The 26,533-nt window shown below is 36.9% G+C and overlaps 1 protein-coding gene across 4 annotated transcripts; it reads right to left on the bottom strand.

The window, feature by feature from the left end:
* LOC111875049 (cullin-5) lies at positions 1-26,516 on the bottom strand. 4 transcript variants are annotated; one of them, XM_023871078.2, is made up of 16 exons: positions 26,416-26,516; positions 25,827-26,036; positions 25,051-25,230; positions 23,228-23,369; positions 20,502-20,722; positions 18,528-18,621; positions 16,685-16,815; positions 14,286-14,453; positions 12,799-12,933; positions 11,447-11,571; positions 10,474-10,604; positions 8,486-8,658; positions 6,953-7,114; positions 5,340-5,458; positions 4,621-4,744; positions 1-1,999 (listed from the first exon to the last, which is right to left on the bottom strand). In XM_023871078.2, the coding sequence occupies exons 1-16, from the start codon at positions 26,431-26,433 to the stop codon at positions 1,805-1,807; spliced, it is 2,328 nt and encodes a 775-aa protein (XP_023726846.1). In that variant the 5' UTR covers positions 26,434-26,516; the 3' UTR covers positions 1-1,804. The 4 variants fall into 4 exon arrangements, with proteins under 4 accessions (XP_023726846.1, XP_023726847.1, XP_023726848.1 ...); XM_023871079.2 differs by lacking the exon at positions 26,416-26,516 and adding an exon at positions 26,328-26,391; XM_023871080.2 differs by lacking the exons at positions 25,051-25,230; positions 25,827-26,036; positions 26,416-26,516 and adding an exon at positions 23,883-24,016.
* Between the last annotated feature and the right edge of the window lie 17 nt (positions 26,517-26,533).

Raw genomic sequence — 26,533 nt, 5'->3', positions numbered from 1 at the left:
TGATTTTAACAATGACTTTATACAACTATAAGGTCAGAACATCTCTCAACATAATCAAATAATGTGTTTCTTGTTCTGTTCATATTCACTGGGAACAAAATAAAATTCTTTAGTTCAATAAATTAATAAATATTTTTAGTATGTAGAAACAAAAGTGGGCATTTTGGTAAGGCTCATGTCAAAGATCACTATAAGCAGTTAATCAAGCCGTGAGAGTCCACCCATGAACTTCAGTTCCATTGCAAATAGAGATTTATTCAGCATATGTGACAGAGGGGAGCATGAGCTCGGATCTCAGCTTAAATGAAAGATCAAAAGCAAAAATATTGTTGGACATTTTTGACAGAAATATGCGTGTTCCAAGGTCATCAAATTTTTCTTTGGTGGTCAGCGTTCACGCATTATAAAAGTATTATATCAGTCATAAGTAGTATATTCAAACAAAAGAGCTTATCTCTTAATGATCATACTCCTACATAGCAAGAAATACATAACACCTTGCAACTGTGTCTTGTCTGAAAAATAATGTAGTATACTTTCTAGCACAGATGCATATTTATTCACCACAATTTAAGTTTTAGATTGACTTACAGATAATGAGCATGTAATTACTTCAAGCAAATAGTTTGAAGATCTCGGCTCACGTGTGCTTACGTGGTGTTCAACATAAACCTCAAGCCCAATCTTATCAAGCTGTACATTACTGAAAATGTTTCACATTGCATTTCTTCTAAATTAAACATATAAATCAGTACAGAAAATCAAACACATAAAGTAGACTAATATATACCTTCACAACTAGAATCTTATATTGCTCAGTAATTCATACTCATTGACATTATTATCCAATTTGCGTTGCTTCTCTCTTTCAAGAATAACTTAGCACAGAGTGTTACACATGTGATCAAAATTTGTTAGAATACATAACTTCAGAGAATCTTATCAGAATAATGACTTGCAAGTATACATGAAAGATGAGCATCACACAGCAAATCTCCTGAGCGAGGTCTGCTAGAAGTTTGTGTGGAGGGGTTCATTAATGTTTACATTCTGCTTGTATACCTGGTGTCTCTTATTCTAATAAATGCTTCTAGCTAATATTTAATACAACACAGATTAATTTTCCTTTATACCAAATGTTCTCCAATTTAAAGACTATCCCATCTACATGAAGGAAGATAGTCTGATTATTAATAAAAATATTAATGCACTGTGCGCCATGATGTGTTCTGAAAGGAAACTATTTGTACACCCTGGCCTCACAAATCAAATTGGGTTACTGTCTTGGCACTTCTAAGATGATGTCATTCACTTGCAATATTAACTCTGTGACCCAAATCACGACAGGGCCCAAGTACTAGAAATATTCCACAAGAAAGTTCCTACCATACCAAATGTTACAAACAATATCAGTATTACTGACGTTCATAATAAGTTTATCCTGAATATATTACAAAAAAAAATCTAGAAATATTATATACATATAACATAGCATGTATTTCCATGTGGAAAATTTAATCAAACAATATTAACATTTCATTTTGCTGTTGCAACTTCCTTTTATTATGAATAACATCGTGTTTCTTTTGTGGGTCAGTCTTAAGAAAGCAGTAACAGTTGCTGACAATGCTTCACTCTTTCTGGATGCTGTCAAACATGCTGAATAATCAAGCATACTTAGCACAGCTGGTATAAAATGCCTTTATTTTGCATCTCTGTTTTGTTCACTCTGGACCGTCGATTACCCTTCACAATAAGCATTCTACCTGGCAACACTTTTGAGGCACAAGAAAAGAAGGTAGTTTCAGGCCATGTAAATGAATGTGTTGATATCATCCTCATCTCGTTTCATATACTTGTGCTCAATAAGCCACTCTATTTGTTCTTTTATCATTTTCTTACTGGGAAGAAACATATTTTTCAGGATATCCACCAGTTCTGTTTGAAGCTGAACATTGGTGATTCGTTTCCGCATCTTGAGGATCTTGATAATTGCTTCCTGTAAAAACATTTTTCTTTAATATGGATATCGGCATGAGATTTGTATAATTCTGTTTCTGATTTCAAAAGATAAAAGATATGATACTTCTCAATAATACAATAAACTCCTTTCAATTCTAAACTGGAGGAATATAAATGACAGACTGTACACATATAATCAGCTAACTCTGCCACTGGACCCAATAATGAGGCAGAAGAATCAAGTTCATATTTTTATACCCTACTATTTTTTAGATCTATTTTAATATCCTATGGTCTACACCTAGGTTTCACAAGTGGCTTCTTCCAGCTAAGCTGTATGTATCATATTTTGAGCAATGTAAATATATCAAAAAAGGAGCAAGGAAAATTGTATGAATGTTGGCTGAAACATGAAAGATTTTCTATCATGGAGAAATATTTGGTCTTCTCATAAGCAATTCTAACCTAGGTACATAACCTCACAGTCAGTTAATAAATTCCGATTCTTTCAGGGCACAATTTACTGATGATATTTACAATGTGGTTTAAAATATTCTTACTCTGAGGGCATATTAAAGTAATTGCATCATACTAATCTACAAAATCTGTAATCTTCTGTATTTCATTGTGCAGTGAACTCATTCAGTTTTACTGAACAGATTAATTAAGTACTAGATACAGAAACATGTTTTTTTTCTGTGTTGCATTCATTCTGAAGGTGCATGATACCTATCAACATTTACTGTAAAGTATGAGCACTAAATAACACTCTTATGCCATGAAAATTGTAAATATACTGTATTTATGACTATATGATGATCATCCTTCTCATTGGAAAATTCAAAGAAAAAACTACTTGTAAAGAAGAATTCTTTATGTTCAAGCCTCATACACAACCATAGTTTTCTCACCAACATTACCACAGACAGGCCTCAAAACTGCTATTTTCTCAACACTGCACAATTATTAGTTTGTAAGATTTGAGGGCTTCACGGCGGTGACTACGAAGAATGCCATCTTCTGGGATGTGGCACCGTGTAGATCACGTGAACTGACATTTCAGAGGAACGTATCGTGTCCATCTTCAGGGGAGAGAAGCCAGCTTGAGCGGGTGGCTGCAGACTGAGTCACCAGTTGAAAAACACATAGCTATATAAGATCAGGAAGTGAGGGAGAGTGGGCTACATGGAAAATCAGGAGAGGAGAGGGGAAGGGTCTGTGGAAATGGGCCAGCNGATCAGGAAGTGAGGGAGAGTGGGCTACATGGAAAATCAGGAGAGGCTGGAAATGGGCCAGTAGGTAGCAGGCAAAAGCCAGATTAGGACTGTGTCAGGGGGAAAGAGGCAGGGCTACCGTGCCTGCACTCCTTCAGCACTCTGATAGTTTTCACTGCAGCCTCTTCTTTAGGGACTTCCTGATGATCTGCTACAAACTTCATTTTTTCTGGATTTTCCTCCCACTTCTCTGGATAGACCATCTTTTCTTGCGAGGACTTCATCTCTCATAAGTTGACACTTACTGTGGCTTTCATTTCCGCTTGGCCAGTTTTCATTTCTTCTTTAATTTTGTGGAGATTAGTTTCTGTATTGGCTTCCATCCTGGCCAGCATTTCTGCTTTGTTAGCTTTCATTCTGGCCAGCATTTCTTGGAAGGGTTTCATTTCTACTTGGTTGACATCCGTTTCTGTTTGGCTGGTTCTGATTTCAGCCAGTAGGTATGCCATCATTTGTTTTCCTTCCATAGTGTGGCGATATAACTTCTTACTGTGGTCTCTATGTCATGTGTTGGGGAGTGATTCAAATCCAACCACTTCTGACACCAGCCATCACAATTTAAAGTGACTCTCGACATGATTTTGGACTGGATATTGGATTCAGTGACCACTTGCAGATCGTAACTAGAAGTAACTATAACAGACTCATGGAATTACACACTCCAAATAACAATGTAACTACAGCACACATAAAGTCTTCTCAGACTTCACTACTGATTTCCTGGTAAAGGATTTTAACACTGTCCGCTTACATCCTTACTGTCTGATACTAATTGCACCAACTAAGTCTTCTCTTCACAGAGTGGCTGCCAACTGACTAACTCTCAGGCTGGCAGCCAGTTCACACCAACCTCCTAGTTTTCTCTTCACAGACTGACTTTCAACTAATCAGCTCCCAGGCTGGTGGCCAATTCACACCAACCTCCTAGTCTTCTCATCATGGCCTGACTTTCAACTCGATACTCCAAACTGTCCCAGTTATAGCACCTTGGCACAGACAGCACAGAAAACACTGTTCTTTTGTGGCTGTTCAATTGTTGCTTATTATGAACTGCTGCTTAGCAATGGATGTTGTTCCATTGTTTGTTTCACGGCTATTGCCTAGAAAAAAATGCTGTTGCAGAGCCATTTACTAGAAACAGCTGTTTCTCTGGCTCCACAGTTCTTGCTTTGAGCAAATATGCCACAGTATTACATATAACTCTGTAAAGGTGGGCTTTCATATATATCCTTCGGTTTCTGTATAAAATAACAAGAATATGTTAATTATATGAGTTTTTATGTTTATACACTAAAAGAGTAAACACTACAGCCTATGTAAGAAATATAGTGCATATAAACATAATTATGTTTATACATTATGTACACAAAAATGTACATCTGACCTGGACTCGAAGTATCCTGAGCTGAACAATGCTTTCATTATCTTCTTCTTTACTTCTCTCTGTTGATAACTGTAATCTACCAATTAAGTTCACTTTCCCACGTTTTTGTAGCTTTCCATTTTTGCTGCAAAGATAAAGTTGTCAGCTTAATGGACTTAATTTTAACCATTTTCAGATACTACATGTATTCATTAAAAAAGCATTCTTACAAATTTTATAAACACTTGTTATATTGATGCTGCATTATACTTTGAAGAGAAAGCACAAAATAGCCACTAAATGTGATGTACAAAGGAAACAAATTCAATCTGAAAATTTTTATCACTACTGCACATAATAAAAAGTACAGTTCATAGTCCTAATGACCAGAATGATCAGTCTAATTAATAACCAATTAATGACCAATTTCATTCAACATATGTTTAACCTGAAACTTATTATACTATGAAAAATGAATCCTAGTAAAAGGTGGTTATCCTGCTGTTTAATTAAGCACCACATCATGAAGACACATGGGAGAGCGGAAGTATATCTTCACACTTACNTTAACGTCTATACACCTGATGATGGCCGATAGAGGCCGAAACATGTAGTGTAGAAAGAACAAGATCAAAGACATATAAATATATATTGTTTGCACTTAGGACGGAGTTTGTATCATTTATCGTGTAGAGTGCAACAGGATGCTTAAATATAATATTGAAAACATACACACTTACACCAGTGCAAATTCCTGGTTTACCCAGAATATTGTATTTTCATCAAAATCCTTTGGAGACTGAACTTCAGGAGCAAACAAAAGAACTTGCCTTTTTAATTTTGGAAATGCCACTAGAGACTGGAATCAAAGAAGTACCATATATTCAGATAAATCAGGTTACAAAAATATATACAACACAAGCACGCACACAGACAAACAGTCAGAGCCAGTTGGACTAACCACGTGCCATTACAGCAGTACAGTCCATGGCCAATAAATGTGAAACTACCTTCAGTCCTTTATACATAAATATTGTTAACTATTAGAGTTAAAGGTATGAAAAAATGGAGCAAATAGAGTTGGCATGACCCCACCCCAACCCAAAGTGAGAAGGTAAAGATAAACAGTAAAGTTATCCCTGTAACAGCATGTGAAGGCCCATAGGGTTGTGAGATGATGAGGTTCCCACATCTTCTCCGGACAATCAGCTCACAGATGGCTGTAAGGTTGTCAGCCTTACACATTGGCCACCCTTTATGCCCCCAGGAAGATTCCTGGTACTCATTCCTGTTAGAGGCTGAGTCAACCCCAAGGCCACAGTGCGGCTGGAAGGATTGGGTAAATTGAAAAAAAAATCCACCTCATCAGGGTTCGAACCCATTACCTTCTGGCTTGCAGCATAGTGCCTCAAGTAACTATGCTACCATGCACCCCAAAGTGAGAGAGAAACCGAACAAAATGATTACATTTTATTAAGACATAAAAATATTTCAGAAAATCAAACCAAAGATGTTATGGCAGTTAGAGTCTGTCAATAGGCGCAGCTTGCCATACAGTATTTATACCTTATAAACCTCTGGTTTACAGAGAAGACAGGGTATTTCTTGACTAGCTGATTGGCTGTTAGTTCTTCAAGGAAAATTCTGCTCCGTGGAGTTTGCCATTTGGTTTAGTTCTAAAATTCTATTACATACTTACTCTTTATTTGACACAACACATTAGGCCTTCTTGGGGCACTGTGTAAGGCTGCTATAATACGTACCTAATTAACTAAATAACTCCGTGGAGGAGGGTTCTTCTTGAGAAGCTGTCAGTCACTCAGCTCTAATATCACATATACAAAAGGATTAGTTTTCTGTCTTATTCAAGTTTAATGCAAAAAATGTATCTGATTTAGTATATTTTTTCTTTCTCCCATAAATCTGTTTTACTGTTTGCGGAACAAACTAACTGACATGAAGAGTACTTAGTTTATTTATGCGATTACTTTATGACACTGTATCAACTTCTAAGGTAATACAACACTAAATGGTTATGAATGAAAAAGCAGGGAGAAATGTGGAAGAATGTGATTACACGCTACTTTATCCTTTAAAAAATTGAAACTTTATTGCAAATAACACATCATATGCACCTGACAGCTACTCAGTGAAGCATTATATACATGTATATGAGGGCCTAAGTTGCCTTTTGTGAGGGTAAGCTGTGTTTAAATGCATAAACAACCCCACAGTACAGATATAAGCAACCTGAGATGAAAATTCCTACACTTTTGGCAGTTCAGAAGGAACAAACTGTTCTAGCATTCCTTATTATAGAGGTTGGTTTGAATCACACACAAGCTTAACATACCCATAATGTTCTTCGGAGTTCTGGATCAGGTAGCTCTGTTGCTAACCTTAAATTTTCGTAAGAAATTCTATCAACGGGGCGCTGATTCCATGCAAAGAGTACTGCCATTTGGAATGTTGTCACGTCGACATCAAATCTTCCTACTGCATTAGCAAATGTTATCTGCAAAAATAAAATATAACTATAAAGCCAAGAACTGTTCAAACTAACTGTCCGTTCTATAGAGTCACCAAAAAGTCATGCAATTATAATACGTACTGGGGTCTTATACTCAACTGACAGAGGTGTTACATGGCCCAAGGCTAGGCGCTCACCACTGCATTGAACTGTTTGCAATGTTTTGCAGGCTATCTTTGTACATGAAAAGCAAATCAATGGCACGGTCTGTGCTCCCTCTGTCCAATCTGTGGTTATTATATTAAACACAGGAGCACCAGCTTCAAATCCTGCATTGCCAAGTTATGTGTAAAATTAAAACAGAAGCCCTTTTTTCATAGGTAAATACTATATATAAAAACTCCCCTCTCCTCCTCCTTCTTCTGTACTGTCATGGTTCAGGCCTGTAGGGCCTCCTTCAAGTCTCGCTGCTGATTGAACCACCTTCTTCCCCAAGGTCTGTACTGTACTGTACAGTCTACTAAGGCAGTTTATTAAAAAATGACCTAAGACCATCAGATGCAGGGAAAAAATTCCAGTTCAGATAAAATGCCAACAGTTATCACAAGGCCAGTAACAGTAGCCACACGATCTAAGGCATGAACTGTCTTCACTCGCTCAGACGCTGGAATCATGAGTTTGAATCCCATTTAAGGCATTGGATATTTGGTGTGTATATGCATTTATTCTGTGTTTGAGTTGTCTTGTGTTTAGGTAGAGGCCTTGCGATGAGCTGATCACTCATCTAAGGAGTTCTACCAACTGTGAAAAACGATTAAGGAATTGAATAAGAGGCCAGGGCCATGAATGGGCTGGAAGGGCCATTGAAAAGAAATGTCACAAGCTGTCAGATACAGCTATTTATGTAAAGGTAACAATTTGCTACCTGGGTGTTACAAGTATCTGCATTATGTCAAGATTTCAACACATGCTACTTTGAGAGTTAAGCCATCAGTACACATCAAGGCTGCTCATAGCCACCTGATAATTAAATATTAACATATTAATGTTTATTACTAATAAGCTCAGACTGTATCTTTACAGTCTTGCAGTCCTCTATAATGTCCCTTTAGTCAATTCTGGGGATGGGACCATTACGTTCTGCAAAGGGTTGCAGTGATCAAATAATATTATGAAAACTTATATAAATTATACTTTTTACATTAAAATGTTTTCAAATATTGTCAATTAGCCATGTGGTTAAAAGAACTGTAATGTTATCTGACAAGCCTACTGTTCTCTCCTAAGAACTGAGAGTAAGTTAAAAGATCTGCAAACATAATTTTGGACCAGAGACTTTTCTTAATGTGTGCATATGGAACATTACAATTATAAATTTATTTCCCTCATAAATTGTATCCTGCAAACAATACACACTGTTCCATTGGACATATGATGATACCACTGGAGCTTCCTGCCACTATGTTTTTTCTTGTAGAAATCTTCAACTTCTGGTATGTAATCTTCAAGTTCTAGAGGAAGAGAAACTGTGACCCGTTCACTACCTCTAGCCCAAGCACCCGCATTCAAAATCTTGATATTAATTGACTCTGAAAAGAAGAATTAGCACTGAGATATTTTGTTTTGGCAACACTGCTGACTTATACACAAACAGAGACTCCTCCATGTTTCATTTCAATAACACAAACAGATGAATTAAAAGAAATATTTGTAAGACAAAACAAAACCAGAAGAACAAACATCATGTGCCAGGAAACTTTTCCTTGTAACTTCAATTCTACACTTTTTGTTTGGTAAATCTGAGTTATCTATTTGGGTGTGAATATATTTCTAACAGTGTGATCTTATTAAGATTTTGAACTTCACACAAAGAATAATATATCATTGGTATCTTTAAGACGTGACTGGAGAATCCTTGAAGAATACACTCAACAGGCTTATGGTACTGCTAGAATCGAAGTCAACACACTAAAACAAATACATGAAAACTAGAATCACGAAGTATCTGGTTTAGGGACTTACTCTGATATATATCCTAAGTCAGTTCAGAGTTCCATACCCAGAAATTAGAAAACATAATCTGAAAGCTGCATAGCATTTTCACAACAATACTTTTCAATCTAACAGATTTCCTACAAAATGCACATAACAGTCTTCCTGGAATTTTTTGGTATGTGTTTCTCAACAATCTTCTTCGATTTTCTTAGTCCAAGAATGAACTTCATATCTGACTACTTTATAGTCCCTGATTGAGGAGGAAATTAAGAGGAGACTGAACTCGGGTAATGCTTGCTACCATTCAGTCCAGAACGTTTAGTCTTCTTGTCTTCTGTCCAAAACATAAAAAATAGAATATACAAAACTATTATTTTGCCTGTGGTTCTGTATGGGTGTGAAACTTGGTCTCTGACATTAAGGGAGGAACATAGACTGAGGGTGTTTGAGAACAGGATGTCAAGGAGACTATTTGGACTGAAGAGAGATGAAGTGACAGGAGGTTGGTGAAAACTGCACAGTGAAGAGCTTCATAACTTGTACTCTTCTCTGAGTATAATTAGAATGATCAAGTAAAGAAGGATGAGATGGACAAGGCATGTAACACGAATGGGGGAGATGAGGAAAGCATATAGGATATTGGTGGGAAAGCCAGAAGGAAAGAGACCACAGGGAAGACCAAGGCGTAGGTGGGTGGACAATATTAGAATGGATCTTAGAGAGATAGGATGGGATGGTATGGGCTGGATTGATCTGGCTAAGGATAGGGACAAGTGGAAGCCTCTTGTGAACACTGTAATGAACCTTCAGGTTCCATAAAATGCTGGGAAGTTCCTGAGTAGCTGCACAATTGGCGGCTTCTCAAGAAGGGCTCAGCTCCATGAATGAGTGAAATTTTACTTCTGTCTGCCATTCTTTAACCTTCAAAAATGCTTTCTTTTTACTTCTGCCAACTCCATGGCTCCTCACAGAACAAGATTTCTGACTATTAATGTTCTATTTGCTTTTTGTGTTCCTAATGCTTCATTTGCTTCCTGCATCATAGTCTTGAGTTTTTTTTTTTTCAAGAAACTAAAACTAAATTTAAGTTTCATGCAGTCATATTATTTTTGGTGTTAGAATAATAGCGGTTTAGCCTCCAAGAACTTCATTCCAACATTCATCAAAATCAGCTAACAAATTCAAAGGACATGAACACACAAAATGATGAAACACAGATGATGGCCAGAAATTATATAAATAATGACAAGAGATGCATTATTATGAAAGAAGAAACTCATATATAATCAACACCATGTCTTTAAATGTGGAATATGTCATGTATGATTACATGGAAAATTCTTCAAATTAATCAAAATGGATTAAATGACAATTACCATATACACATTTCATTGCATATATTTACTCACCTGCTATACTACCTTTTGTGCTCCTGTATTGCTCTTTGAACTGTTGATTCAGATCTTCACTAACTTTAATATCTTGGAACATCCTGGCTAGTTTATTTACATAATCTGCTGGCATACCAACTTCTCTAAGCCTTTAAGAGAATGACAGCATATATACAGTAATGACTTATGACACTAATACGTCACTATTTTGCTTTGTAAATAGTTATACATTATTTCATCTTCTCAGACCCTAAATGGACAAGAGTACAAGCTCAGATAATAATTATTCATCACATGATTACCATTTAAACATCTGAATCACATATTGAATACCTGTCTCTCTTAGTAAAATTTAGACACAAGTTAATTTATGGGCTTAGGCTGTCACTTGTTTAACTGTATCTGATGTCTTACTGAGCAAGACAAACCATTTCTGTCTCTCATCTGGTTCTCCTTACTGAAACCAGAAATTCCACGGGGCTAGAATGGCTATCATCTCTGCTTCCTATCGAACAAAAAGAATTGGCAATGCTTCCTCCTGTTCACTGTCAATTGAATGGTATATGAAACCATGTAACTTGACAGACAGAATAATACACACAGAACTGAAGTCAACTGGAGGGTCTAGCATACAGTAACATCAAAATAGGACATTTTTATATTAAATAAAATCTTATTTCACACTGTTTACTGGACTCCATTAATACATACTAACAAAAGTTCCTGTTCTTTGCCTTGGACTTTCTAAAAACCAACTATACTAAAATAATTGAATTGCTTAATTACTTTGACAATCTGGTGAGAGAAAAAGAAGTTATCACATCTTACAAATACATATTTTCACTAGCAGAAAAAAAAGTTACTAGCACCAAGCAGTAAACTTTACTAATAAAATCTGTTTACTTCAAAGTCCAACTTTGGTTCCCTCACTTTCAAACACACTGAGATTCACTCAATTATTTTACAATACGCTTATTTCCTTCATACTTACCACTCAACCATATTTTCCTCTTTTTCAGAATCAGCTGAAGTATCAAGGATTAGACGTCGTGTTAAATGAGCTTTATGGTATCTCATAAAAACATCTTTGTTCTGGACATATTTTAGTACTAATAGCTGTAAAAATAAAAATTCTTATGAAAATGTCTGAAATATGCACAGTTTTTATCATCTTCATCAAAAAACGTAAGAAAGGTAATTAATAAGCAGGCATGTGCAGGAACTTCAATTAAAAAACTACAGTCCCAGTTTGTACACAGCTACTCAGCCAGACACAACACCTGCCACAACTAGATCAACTTACAAAAGAAAAAAACATAATCATGCCCAACAAACACCCATATATCAAGTGGAACATGTAAATCTTTAAGCCAACACAAAACCAATGTTTCAGATCATACAAGAGAATACCACTTCTGCTGTGACCAAAAAAAACACTATTTAATAACACCATCTACAACAATAAAAACATTAATATTTTAAGATATAATTTTATACGTCAGCACCGAAGAGAAGACATTTCTGCAATGATCCAGAAATCCAGAAAAAAAAAAATATTTAATAACACTACAACAAATGAAATATTTTAATGATTTAATATTTTGCATGTAGTTTTTTCATGTTGGCATTAACGTTAATGAATAAAACACATGATCTCTCCAATTGTAAACAATGGACAATGTATGGGAAAATAGCAGCAGAGTAGACAGAAAGTGTAAATATTTTACTTGATGATGGCCATAAGGAGCCAAATCATGTTGTGAAATAATACATAAAGTTTACACATGGATTGTGGTGTTGGAACCAACAATAAATTGTTGACAAACAATATGACACTGAAATACAATACTCCTAAAATGAAATCTCAGCTAAAACAAACAACTCAGAAGAAAAACACCGGCAATGATAACAAAGAGCATACAGCCTTCTGGGTTGTATTGCTGTGTAGTTAGAAGAAACATGACATTTAGAAGAAACATGTTGCCTCCATCTTCAAAATCAAAAAGTAAGCCAAACAAGAAATTAGGTGAAGCAGGTGGTAAGATCCAGAAGGCCATACTGCACATTTATGCATATAAAACTGAGACTTTATTGCTGTATACAATGTGAATCCCCATTTAACGTTTCTTTGGGAAGCAGCAGAACTGAAGACTAAACTGAGAAAAACTTCAAATGGGGGGAATTTATCACTGAGATTACTGACATGGGATGATTGAAAATGAAATGTTAAATGAGAAAAAAAAAACCTTAAACTGAAGAATATCAACTGGGGGTTCCACTGTAAACAGGTTTGCCCATTAATAGTGTGTATACCTTAAATTTTAGAATTACAAGATTGCTTACCACATCCCTCAATTTGCTTTCTATTTCATCAGAGGTAAGTTTCTTACTAAGAGGTGTTTTCCTTAGCAGCATATCACAGTAGTTGGCTAGTAATTCGGGACACTTAGACTCGGGTTGAGATTTTATACCTACAGTCTGAAAAGGTCATAAACGAAACTTTTAGTATTCACATAAACACTAAATTTTTAAGCACTATCTTGGTATGGTGAGTATACAGTTTTTACTTATTTGGTGAAATATTTTTCAAGATATGAAAATCTGATTTACAATACCTGGGATAAGCTGCCATTTCACAACTGTCAGTCTAATATTTAGATGGTGGTCAAGGGCATAAGCCCTAAGATATAACTAGTTTGCTGATAGTTTCAATAAACTGCTCTTAAAAAGTATGGCAGTAACTTCAGAAATACACTGTGTTATGGTTCTCTAAGACAGACTCTTATTCGTTTATTTGCTTTCAAGAGGACAAAGAATTCCTGAAAACAACTATAATTGGACACTTTTCTGCAAAATCCATGCTGGAATAAGGGTCTGATGGTTAACTGTTTTCCTGTTAAAAACATGAGTGTTTCACAAAGTCGAATGCCTTCATATTTTTCTTTGGTGTCCACTTACATTTTTTTACTGAGTTGTATAATTTTTACTTCCTCAATTTGTTATGAGGACATCAGTGAGAATGTTTCGTGGTTCATCATCAGTAAAGTACTTACTAGCAATCCTTTAAATTGTGAATGTTCAATTTAATTATTATCTGAATTTTAAACTGTTAAATTTCACTTTTATAATCCATTACCATGTAAGTTTTCATTTCCATTGTCTGCATTTGGTTTTCATGACCCACGATTCAGAACTGTATACCAAAGTGAGAACCAACATTTTCTTCACCAGGTCTTACTTACGTATGAAATCGCTGTTATTGCACAACATGGGTTTCCTGTTGTTGATATAATACTATTTCAATATCTCTTCTTCTTCTTTCTTTTTTTAACTCAAAACTCTTCTCAAATGACTGAACTTTGTACACTTTTAATGTTCATTAGTTTCCTTCTCTTAAATGAATGAAGATTCTTTTCTGTATATTAGCAGATGCATTTCATCTAATTCCTGCATCCAGGAGTATTTTTATCCACTCACATATCTGTCTCACATGACACGAACACTGCCGATAAGTGGTGGTCACTTGGACGGTACAGTTCACTTGCTGACTAAAACCACGGAGTTTGTTTTTTATTTACATTAAGACATTTCTCTTGTACATACTGTGGCTAGTGATTCAAATTCACAAACTTTTCGGTTTTCATACAGACTATGGCAAAACGCTTTTTTCTTCTTCTTTCTAACAACAAATTCAGGAGATGTGAAGCAGAGGAAACCACCCAAAGATGTGATCCAAAATTTGAACTACTGCCATTTTTCAACAATATTTCGGGGAGGGGTCAGGCAATAACTCAGTCTTGTTTATAGGTGTGCATGGATTAACATGTTACCTGTTTACTTGGCAGTTCCAATCGGAATACTTGTGTGTCATTTATAACTTGTTTGTAGGCTTTATCTCTGGCAGTAAGAAATCTGGGATCATCATTGAATGCTTCTTTCACTAGCAAGCTGAACTGGTTGAACAATTCCAAGAGCCTTTCCACATACTTCTCAGAATCCTGCAAACAGCATAGCTAGTAAATTTTAAAAGTTCTGAACTTAAAGAATAATATTCACACATTGATTTGATCCACAGATAGCATCAACACAGACTTATTTTATAGCAACATAATTTTACCAAGCACATTGCACTAACATTGGCAATGAACTATACCCAGTTAAATATAAAACCCTTCTGTCTCCCCATTGCATTCCATCTTCTCCATTCGTTTGGTCATTGAAAGGACATCATATGGCACAATGCATAAAGTAATCTATATCCACTAATTTTTTGTCACTAGGAAATTTATTTTCATGTTGTAATTTGTTAGTGCACAGACACAGGGTTTGGACTGACAACTAGATTCACTGAATGCTTATAACACATAACTACAAACAACTGTAACAGTCTCATTCACACACTCTAGATCACTACAACTACAGTTCACATGAAGTCTTCTATTTGTTCACTAGTCCCTGTTAGGTAGCAGCAGCTAACAATGTACATTAGCTCTCAACACTTAAGACTGCTAACTGCTGACTCCAACCTCCAACTGACTAACTCAGAAGCCAAAGTCAAAGTTATATTATGATCGATGATCAATTGGCAAGTCTGTCTTGGTGTCAAGCACAAAACCAGACTTTTATTACTGCCTGACAGCTGCAGGTTTGTTGATGTAAGGCATCCTCTCTGACGAGAAAACGGGTTTGTCATTTATGATTGCTTCTGGCCTTCACCAGCGCAGTCATATTTACTGCCTATGAACTCTAGCTGCCATTTTGCTTCATGAGTCTAATATATATGCCCACCCAACATTCTTCTAAACTTCAGTATCCTCACAATGCTGGCTGAACTGTATAATCCATGAGTCATGAGATATTACTGATCTAAGAAAATGTCAGTCAGTCATACACAACTTCTGAATGCATGACAAACCTTGCAAGCCAAGCTCATTATTAACAATTGTACCATTGTAGACTTACTGAAAACGATAACTTAAAGCAGACCTAACACATATACCTCAACCCACTCCCTGCACTATCATTTCTTTGAATTCAGACATCTGTCAACTGCAGACTTTGGCTATGCAAGGTAAAACACGAGGGATAGTTAGTCCATAAAGTGTGATAATACTGGACAGACATACCCATTTACATTATTAAAATATATGCAGCTACCAATATATGTCACACACACATACGCGTGCGCACGCACGCGCACATACACACACACACACACACACACATATATATAGGGTGTAAAGAAATATATGTTACAATGTTCTGTGGTAGACAGATGGGTTCAATCTGATCATATTTTTTAATACACCCATGTCCAGAAACACTCTGTTAATGTACTAGGGCCTCTGAAATGTGAAGGAGAATGCCTGTATGCAGGCAACCCACAGGACTCCGATGTAGCAGAGGATGTCACATTCATAGGATGAGTTGTTTATTTACCTTACCCCTTACCTCTGTGGCTCACTGGTGACATTTACCTAACATTTCTCCAAGAGACCTTACCCGAGCTGAAGTGGCGTCTTTGGAAGTCTGTCATGAAATGTGGTTCCACCATGATGGCACCCTGGCACACTGCACTCATGTCGTCCGTGAGCATTTCGATGAAACTTTTGGCAACAGATGGATTGGATGTGGAGGCCCAATAACCTGGCCCCCTTGCTCTCCTGAGTTGACTCCACTGGATTTCTCTCTCTGGGGGTGCATGCAAAGCCCGGTGTACGAGACTCCAGTGGAGACACAACATGATCTTGAGGCAAGAATTGCAGTAGCAGCTGGAACCATGTGGGAAATGCTGGGAATCTTTCAAAGCGTTCGGCATAACATAGCCAGGTGGTGCAGAACATGCAATGTAGTTGGTGGCTGCCATTTTGAGCAACTTTTATAGTGTAAAACAACAGTAACATCCCATAAAACTTATGTATCCTCTTGGAAACTTTTGTGACCCTTATTGTCAAAAAGAAACGTTTCTGGACACTGGTGTATTAAAAAAAATATGATCAGACTGAACATATCTATCTACCACAGAACAATGTAATGTTTATATATTTACACCCTGTATATAGACACATTGCCATCTAAAAGTACTCTAGTAAACTGAAAACTTGAATCCAATACCATTATGTATAAATGATCTTGTAACTGAGTAAAATTGAACATCAGATATTCATATATAAAAAAAATATATATTCAGAAATCATGAACACATTTGTGAGTTTGTATTTTGTCTCACCTGTGTAATGATGTCAGCAGCAGCAATCATTTCTGCTAGTCCAGCATTCACTATATGATCCTCCAAGTCTTTTAACATGGGGGCTATACCAAGTGGAACTCGATCCATTAACTTAAACATTAACTGGAGTTCTGAAAATGAATGGTATAGAACATGTAACAACCACATTACAAGATGAACATGAAACTATCAACAACTGCCTATAAGACACATTTCAAATGCCATGTATTAAAAATACAGCATAAATTGCTTTTGCTGAGAAATTATTTGTGGTATATGATTTTCAGAAGCCTATATGCCTTAGTGGCTTTCACTGGTTCAACAAGTCATTCATAAATGGACAAGACGTAAGAAAACTTGAAGCAAAGAGATCGCTGGAAACAAGGCACAGATGAAAAGGTAATATTAAAATGGATCTTAAGGAATAGACTATATTCATCTGATACAAGATGAAGACTAGTGGCGAGCTCGTATGACTATGGCACTGATCTTAGGGGTCCACAAAATGCAAGAATTTATGGACTACCTGAGCAAATATTAACTTCCATGATATGTATTTGTACCAACTGTATTACAGTGCACACAATTTCACCTTTCTCTTCACTACATGTTTCGGCACTAATGTGCCATCTTCAGGTGTGGTTTCATTCACGTCAAACCATTGCACATATCCACACACATATCGAGCAATACAACGCATGCAGTCACAAGGACACAAGGATACAATATACACAAGAATATAGGAAGAGTACTCACATAGGAGAGGACTGACATAACTCGTGAATTTGAAGTCTGATGTATAGATGATAAATCTTGAAAAGTTTTAATATATAAACTTTATTATTATACATGACATATATACATTTTAATCATTTTATAAAGGAGACATGATGGCATAGAGTGCAATGGTTTGACGTAAATGAAACCACACCTGAAAATGGCACATAAGTGCCGAAACATGTAGTGAAGAGAAAGGTGAAATTGTGTGCACAGTAAGACGGTTGGTACAAATACAAATCATGGATGTGAATCAGTGCAAGAGGATGCTAAAATATAACATTAAAATATTAACTTCTCAACAAGGCCTCTGCTCCTTGATGTCATATAGTTTATTATCCTACATATGGAGAAGCATCTGTAGAATTTAGTGAGGGCCCAGGCATGAATACACTATTAACGTCTTAACAGAAATGTGGGGTTTGAGGTTCTCAAAAGTAACTTCAGCTTCATCAAAATCCAAAAAGATATTGGTTCAGCAGTTTGTAACTAAGCACAACATAGCTGGTATCAGAACAGCACAAACAGAAGTTAATTAAGATCAACTGTAAGGGATCTCATGACAATAACGTAAATAATAAAAATGATAGTTTAATTTTAGTTATTCAGACCAAAGTTATAACCATTTTAACCAAGGACAATTATCTCATGACTGGAGACAGAACATGAAACAGATAGCAGACACAAATGCATATTTCTACAATATACAATGTTCATAACATAAGCTAACATAGTTGAAATTATTCCCATAAGATGGCAAAACCTTATGAAATAGTTTAAGTGTAAAGTAAATACAGTAAATCCACAATATAAATCCGAAGTCTGCATCAAGTCCACTCAAGAACACAAGGAGAAATCTGATTGACTTCTTACAGTATAATTGTTCCTAAAAAGCTAACAGTCACTCAGTTACTTGAGAAACTCACCACATTTTATGGAACCCAAAGATTCACTACAATGTTCATAAAAATTTCTTGAAAAAAGAAAACTGAGTACATTTGATTAAAGCAGCAAAGAGGTTAAGCAAATGGTATATTCTGCTGCAAGGTATATTATTACAACTTACTGTCTGTTTCATTTCCTTTAATCATATCAGCACATTCAGCAAGAATTGTAGATTTAAATGTTGTTACTAGAGCATTTACACAGCATTCTGTAAGCTATAACAAAAGAAAATAAAGAAAATTTAGAGTAGATTACTACTAAATAACCTCTATCATCATTTATTCTTATTAAGTCTTTGTTTAATGGTGGTGTCAATAGATACAATTATTTAACACTGACCAAGAGGATGATTAGATAATAACAAATTGCAAGGATGTAGAATGAAGCAGTCATGGCATTTCCTTCATACTTGCCTTCTGCCGCTTTCCTCTCCTCTCTTCTGCGTCTGTAATTGACTTACAAACAATAGCTTATCCTAATTTGTAGGCATCCACATCCCTACTAAAATTCCATACTCCCAGTCCCATTGTTTCATTAGATATCACTATCAAACTGAAAGTTACATGCAAAACTTTGCACAGCCACCATGTTACTGTTCTACATTCTGCAAAAAATTACCTTAACAGAAGCTGCATATTTTTCAAAAATCTATTACCATACACAATTAAAGGATCATACCTACATTAAGCGATGATAATTAAGGTCATACATTAGTGGCTTCCGTAGTCTAGGGGTAACATTCCCACCTCATGACTCAAGGTACACAGGTTCAAATCCAGCGGAGGTTGTGGAATTTTTAAGGGCGGAAAAATTCAGGGAACAAGTCCTCTGGGAGGGACTTTAAGCCGTGGGTCCCGTGTTGTAGCTTTACGGCACGTAAAAGAACCTCATGTCTCAAGGGAACCTCTGAGCCAAATTCAGGACATCTCCCGCCCAACAGTAGTCTCTAACGCCTCTGGTAGATGGGGGAAGCATCGAGATACCGTTGAGTCAGTAGAGGCCGAACTCACCTGAGTCAGGACTGATGGCACGCCCCAGTACCGGTAGGGTATAGAGACTGGTAGAATATCACAGGGGGACGCACAATGGACCAATATCTGGTCTAATTGCATGGGGAAACCCACCCTCTCCAGTAACAACAACAACAACGACAACAAGGTCATACATTTGTCATGCTATTATTGACTGTAGGAAACTAAGTGGTCTCCCATGGCATATGTTCACACTTGATGTTACAAAAACTGATAAAATAGTTGAAAGCTTGCACAGAAAGACATGACAGATGGCATAGTAATATAAAATGACAATTCCTTTCTTTAAAAAAGAAAATCAGAATAAATAATTATATACTTTGCAGAGACTGGCTTTTTCTACATCTTCAGTGGAGCAAAATGTTATTACTCTGTGAGCCTCATTATATATAGCCACTGACTATCAGCATGCTTTCTTCTAATTGTCTCAAAACTTGATATGAATGTTATGCCACTGAAGGCAACCATGTCACACACTTCTTAATTTCCCACGATTAATAATGACAACACAGCAGATATTCAAACTTCAGAGGTCCTAATACCATGCATGGTATCACATCTTCCAAAGATATGCAACTTTTGTTAAGATAATATTTTGCAGAATGTAAAATAACATGCTGGCCATGTTAACATTTTCTATTACTTCTGGTTTGAAGACAATAACTTATGAACTATTTTGGTTAACCCAGTGAAATTTGGTGTATACGTAGATCATAAAGACACCTAACCCTCACATACAATATATTGTACGCAAACGCAAACATGGTGACAGTGTAAATCTCTGAGGCATATCCAACAAATGTAACACAGAATCTGCAGCCTTTCTTCAGTAATAAGTTTTCCACAAAAATAAAATAAAATAACAATTATAAAATTAAAAGTAAGAGATCTGTAGGGCTACAAATCTATACAACAGGCTTTATGGGTTCTGGTCACATTGCTTATATTTTTGGCCAGACACTGGATAATGTCCAAAGAAAATTCTGCTATAAGTACCTGTTATGCCTTGAATGCTCAACTCTTTAATTTCACTGAATCACAAATTAATTCTGTAATGTGCTTACAATTTGCACTGATCCACTACATGACTCCAAGTACTTCTGCGCACGTTGCTCTTCTTCCCTAAGTTTGGCATCTGCATACTTCATGTAATTCTGAACACCATTTGCTTGAAGATACTGAGGTGCTTTCATTTTATAGAATTCTTCTGTAGCATCCATATAGGCTCTCTCAAAATTTTCCCGGTAGATCTGAAGCTTATCTTCAGGATTAGAACACAGATTGACTGAAACGAAAAGATCATTAATCTTCAAATAATAGATAGAATACTGTAGGACAGGAAGAATATTCCAGTATACTGGAATATGCTCAGTAATACATGACCAAGCCAAGGATATGAACAAAACATTCGAAGCTCACGCGTGGGTGAGAAATGTGCCTCTCTGCAGATTTTACTATACTTCTGGTACTACTATAAACATATATAAAAAAAACCATGGTTTTAGTCTGCAAGCAAACTATACCGACCGAGTGACCGCCACTAGTTGGCGAAGTTAGTGTGAACTTTAGTGGATAGAGGGTGTCGCGTGGCCAGCGCAACAGATCACCATGGCCGTTAGTTTCGGTTTTCTAGACCGGAGCTGCTATTTCCTTGAAATAGCTCCCCAATTATCATGAGGCTGAGTGGACCCTATTTCAGACCCACTACTTCTCAGAAAATCTGGTAGCACTGGGAATCTAACCCAGGACCTCTGACCACTAGACCACAGAGGCGGTCAAACATATATAACTCATGCAAAACAAAATTATACTTTTATTACAAAAAATTTGTAAAATTCAGAGTTCAGAATATATACACACACACACACACACACACATATATATATAACTCATGCAAAAAAAATTATAATTTTAACACAAAAAATTTGTGAAATTCAGAGTTCACAATTTTTATATATATATATACGTAGGTCATACTGAAAGTCATGAGCAACTTTTTTTTGCATGCAACCTGGGAACAGCAGACGAAAGAGAGTATGGTGGTAGGTGGAACCAGCTGTTGTGGTAACCTTGAGTGTCTTGTGATGTCTTGTCCTAACAAAATGGCCAACAACGATATGTTGTTTCGCCAGCGTGCTGTCATTGAATTTCTTGTGAAAGAGGAAATCCCTGCTGCAGAAATTCAACAGAGACTTCAGCATGCTTATGGAAGTGTGTGCATGGGTGTGAGCAGTGTTCGAAGATGGGTGAAACATTTTAAAGATGGGAACACCAGCATCGAAGATGAGCCTCGGAGCGGTCGTCCTCGAACAGCCTTAACTGAATGCAAGAAGGAAAGAGTGGATGAGATCATTCAAGATGACAGGTGTGTGACTGTGTACACAATAGCCCGAAAACTTGGAGTGGGGCACAGTGCAGTACAGGAGATGATTGAAAGCTTGGGCTATAGGAAAGTTTGTGCTCGTTGGGTCCCGCGGTTATTGACCGAAGACCACAGGGGTCAGTGAAAAGGCATCACCTCAGAACTGCTGCAGAGATGAAGGCGATGATTTTTTGCTCTGTATTGTGACAGGTGACAAAAGTTGGTTTCACCATTTTGAGCCTGAAACAAAACGGCAGAGCATGGAATGGCACCATTTGCATTCTCCATCAAAAAAGAAGGCAAAGACAGTGCCATCAGCTGTGAAGATGATGGGCACAGTCTTCTGGGATGCAGAGGGGTTTATTCTGGCCAAATTCCTGGAACCTGGGCAAACCATCAATGCTGCTCGTTATGTCCAGACGCTGCACAAGCTCCATCGTGCATGGCACGATAAATGTATGGGTCAAAACATCATCATCTTGCATGATAACGTTCACCCCCAAACTGCTCACCCCACATTGGAAGCAATTGCAAAGATGGGGTGGGAAGTTCTTCCACACCCCTCCTATAGCCCTGATCTGGCACACTCCGACTACCATCTTTTCGGATTTGTGAAGGATCAGCTGCGTGGACAACGTTTTGAGACAAGGGAGGCAATTCAGAAAGCAGTGCGTCAGTGTCTTCGGATGGCTGGAACGGAGTTTTACAGAAGGGGAATTTTCAAACTCCCAGAACGCTGGGAGAAATGTGTACAAAGAAGTGGCAATTGTGTGGAAAAATAAAAAGAAATGTCTGTAGATTGAGGTGGTGTATTTGGTTTGTCAATAATAAAGCATGTTACTTTAAAAAAAACTGTTGCTCATGACTTTCAGTGCGACCCTTGTAATATACAGTGTGAATATATTAAAGAGATACCAGTACTATACAAGTTTAAAAAGACTTCGAAAACATTCCTACTTGATCACTGTTTCTATAGTATAGACGAGTTTCTCTTGTTTGGGATCAAATCCTAGTTCTAATCACTTGTAAACATATATTTCAAGAATAATTAACTTGTAGATTTTAATATTAGTAATGTTATAGGAATGCCTACTGCCTTATTCCACATTTTTTTCTTACAGGAACAAGATCGGGGATACCAGGGTATTTTGTGCCAGGATAGAAGGATTGGGTCTTGAGGCGTACAGCGGTGTCGTGTGTTAAATGATTATATTAGTTCTATTATTAGAATCATCATTGTATTATCTTAGTATATTATTATAATATATTATTATTTATTATTGTAAAGTATTTGACTTGTCCTATATCATGTATAATGATCCATTGATATGAAATAAATAAATAAATAAATTACAACATTAGAACATGCAGCCATTAAGGGAGTAAATATCATTCATCAAAGCTCATATAACTTTGCTTGTTCATTACCATAAGATTCTCTGACTCCAATAACCAACTGTGAATCAAATGCCTCTCCATTCCTCTCTGCATGGACTAACTTCATGGCTGAGTCCTGCAATCGCTGCTTAATGTCACAAAAGATGCTCTGATTCCAGCTGTCCAACATTAGCTAAAATGACAAATAACAATTACAGGAAGCTTGTATCATGAATAACTGGTCTCTTCAATTATGTGACACCAAAAATTCACTTAGTGGGGGGTGGAGTCCAACTGGGTCCACTTGGCACAGCGGCCACTTATTGGCCTATTGTAGCCTGCCCCGAGTAATTATGATGATGGAGAATTTGATGGAATGAAGATTGGCAGGGGAAACAGAAGTACTCTGAGAAAACCTGCCCCAGCATCACTTTGTCCACCACAAATCCCACTTGACCAGACCCAGGATGAAACCCAGGCTGCCACGGTGATAAGCCAGCGACTAACTGCTTGAGCTATGACATGGCCTCAATGTGACATCAAAGTGCAAACTCAAGAAATTCTTTGCTTTTATAAAACCATAAGTTTCATTACAGCATTCATAAGTCTGCCACTGGGCACTATACTAAGCAGCTGAATCCAGTCAACATCCCAATATCCCATTCCTTTAACATCCATTTTAATGGCATCCTTCTATTTTGCTTACGTGTCTGATACTGACTCTTTCTTGAGGCTTTCCGACTGTAACTGTGTATATACGAGGTGCTATCGGAAAGTTCCTGGACTGTTGCTGTCGTAACTGCCTCGGTGAAAGAAGATTAGAGGGGAGGCCAAGGTCACGCTTCCACAAGCCTATTGCATCAGTCTGCCACATGACACCACGCTGTGAACATGTATTGTTTTTACATGAGTGCTTTTTGCCTTCGTGTTTCGTTTTGTCTATGATGGATGGCAAAATGGAGCAACATGTCTGCATAAAGTTTTGTGTAAAGCTCAGTAAATCCGCGGCAGAACTGGAGTTCAACAAAGAACATGCTCATTGTTTTTTTCAACATGAAGAGGATTGTTCACCATGAATTTGTCCCTCCTAATACTACAGTCAACTCTGACTTTTATTGTGACATTTTGAGACACTTCAGAGAAAATCTGCAACGAAAAAGACCAGAACTTGGGTGCAACCACAACTGGCTCCTTCATCATGACAACACGCCAACCCACAGGTCCCTGAACACCAGTTTGTGTCTAACAACAACACAGCTATCATTCCCCATCCTCCTTACTTGCTTGACTTAGCCCATTGTGATTTCACTCTCTCCAAAATTGAAAATGAACTGAAGGGACGACGTTTTGAAAGTGTCTGACATCCAAAGAGAATCACGAGCAGTACTCAACAGCATTAAGGAAAATGACTTCCATGGTGCTTTTGAAGCATGGGAAAAACGATTGGATCGCTGCATACATTCCCAAGGAGACTTATTTTGAAGGAGATGGCAGCCAAATTTGAGCAACTTAAGCCAGCATTTCTTTTTTGACCTAGACTTTCCAATAGCACCTCATATCCCCATGCATGCCACACTTCTGAACCAGGCAGAAACTGATTTAGTCATTTGGTGAGCCCAGCATAATTAACCATTAACCAAGAGAAACTTGTGACATAAATGTGGGGGGAGGCAACACAGAGTCAGGGATAATGATAAACCTCCTGAATATCAGATACACACTACATATTCTGAAGTACACATTTTATCAGTTGAAATGGTATAAGCTTACTTTATTTTTCTTCTCATCCTGCTGAAGAATGTGAAATGGTGTCATTATCAGTATAAGGCCATCAAGTACAAAATTAAACACAATTAATAACAAATTATTCGCACCTTTCTTACTATGCTTTCATCACTTTGACCTTTCTTTTGAACAGTGATGTTCTTGCCAGCAAGGGATGATTCCAACTGTCTGAAGGGAGTTGGCAGGTAGTCACACTGTGCGAAGAACTTCCGCCACTCAGCAATGTAAGCCTTCAGAAGAGCTTGATCTTCATGATGTGCAAGTACTCGCTGCAAAGGAAAAGCAAATGATATAATAATTTAATTTATTGAAAAAGTATAAAAATTTCTATCAAATGCTTCAATCTACATACATAATAGCAATAATTATACATCAATGACTGCAGTATACGTGTATAATGATCCATTTCTATGCATAACTTCCACTTGTTCCAATTCTGCTCCACACTGTCAAGTCTTCCTACTATCACACTGAGATCTTATAACAAATGTTCATGTAGTATGTAAGATCTGACTGAATACAAACTCCAGTTCCTCATAAAGCCTATGGTTTGAGTCATTACTTTTATCCTCAGCCGAGGCAGGAATATTCAGAACAATACTGCCACACCAATAGCCTCTTAGTAAAATATACAACATCCTGTCACTAACAAATTCTGTGCTCTGACTCCACTTTGAATAGAAATATAGTTTCTTCACAAGCACATGACAGCATACATACACTTATGTACATTCAGTGTCATTTCTTTTTTACATGAAATTGCTGCTACTGAATTTCAAAGTCTGCATTTTGTCTCAAGCTTATAATACACACAAATCATACTACCAAAGGACCCAAGCTTCACTGCCAGTATCATGTTTATCACCTGTTGGGCTTTCTTAATAAAATCCATTATGTCATCCTTCAGTGCCTCTTTAACCTTCAGTGGTCCCTTCTCATCCCACAGGCATACCAAGTGCACCGAATAAAAGAGTTCCTGCCACTCAGGCTTCGATACGTGCTCCTGCTGCAATAGTTTAAGGATAAGTGGTCTCATGGCTGGCCATTTATCCTCAAACAAAAGCTGTCCCTTATCCTGGAACAAAACATTGTCAACTCACAACCTACATATAATAGTAACATTTACATAGTTCATAACTGCATTATCGGCACTACCACAACTAGAAAGGCTCATTTAAAATAACATACACTACAAAACAAATAATTCTGAAGTAATCATTTACTCTGAGGTAAGAAACGGGATTACTTATTTCATTCTAGAGCATTTTCATAAGTCATATCCCTACAAAAACTAGCCACCGAAGGGATATATCAGTACAGCATTAACGAAAACAATTTTTTTTTTTAAATGAATGAATCAACTGACATGTTATGTCGCCTTTTAAGTATTCTGCTTTTATGAGTTCTGTCAATATGACAATTTCCTCCCTCATATGCCGGTTAAGCCATCCTACCTTCAACATCGCCGCCATGATACTGATGATCCAAATGAATTGAGTGTCTAGTTTCAATGTAATTGTAATAAAAAATATACAGTTTTCATATTGTCACGTGGCTTAGTAAATATCACAT

The sequence above is a fragment of the Cryptotermes secundus genome, unplaced genomic scaffold (assembly GCF_002891405.2).
Source record: "Cryptotermes secundus unplaced genomic scaffold, Csec_1.0 scaffold1491, whole genome shotgun sequence".
Classification (NCBI taxonomy): domain Eukaryota; kingdom Metazoa; phylum Arthropoda; class Insecta; order Blattodea; family Kalotermitidae; genus Cryptotermes; species Cryptotermes secundus.
Note: the sequence above shows the minus strand (reverse complement) of the source record. Positions and strands in the feature narration are given on the sequence as shown.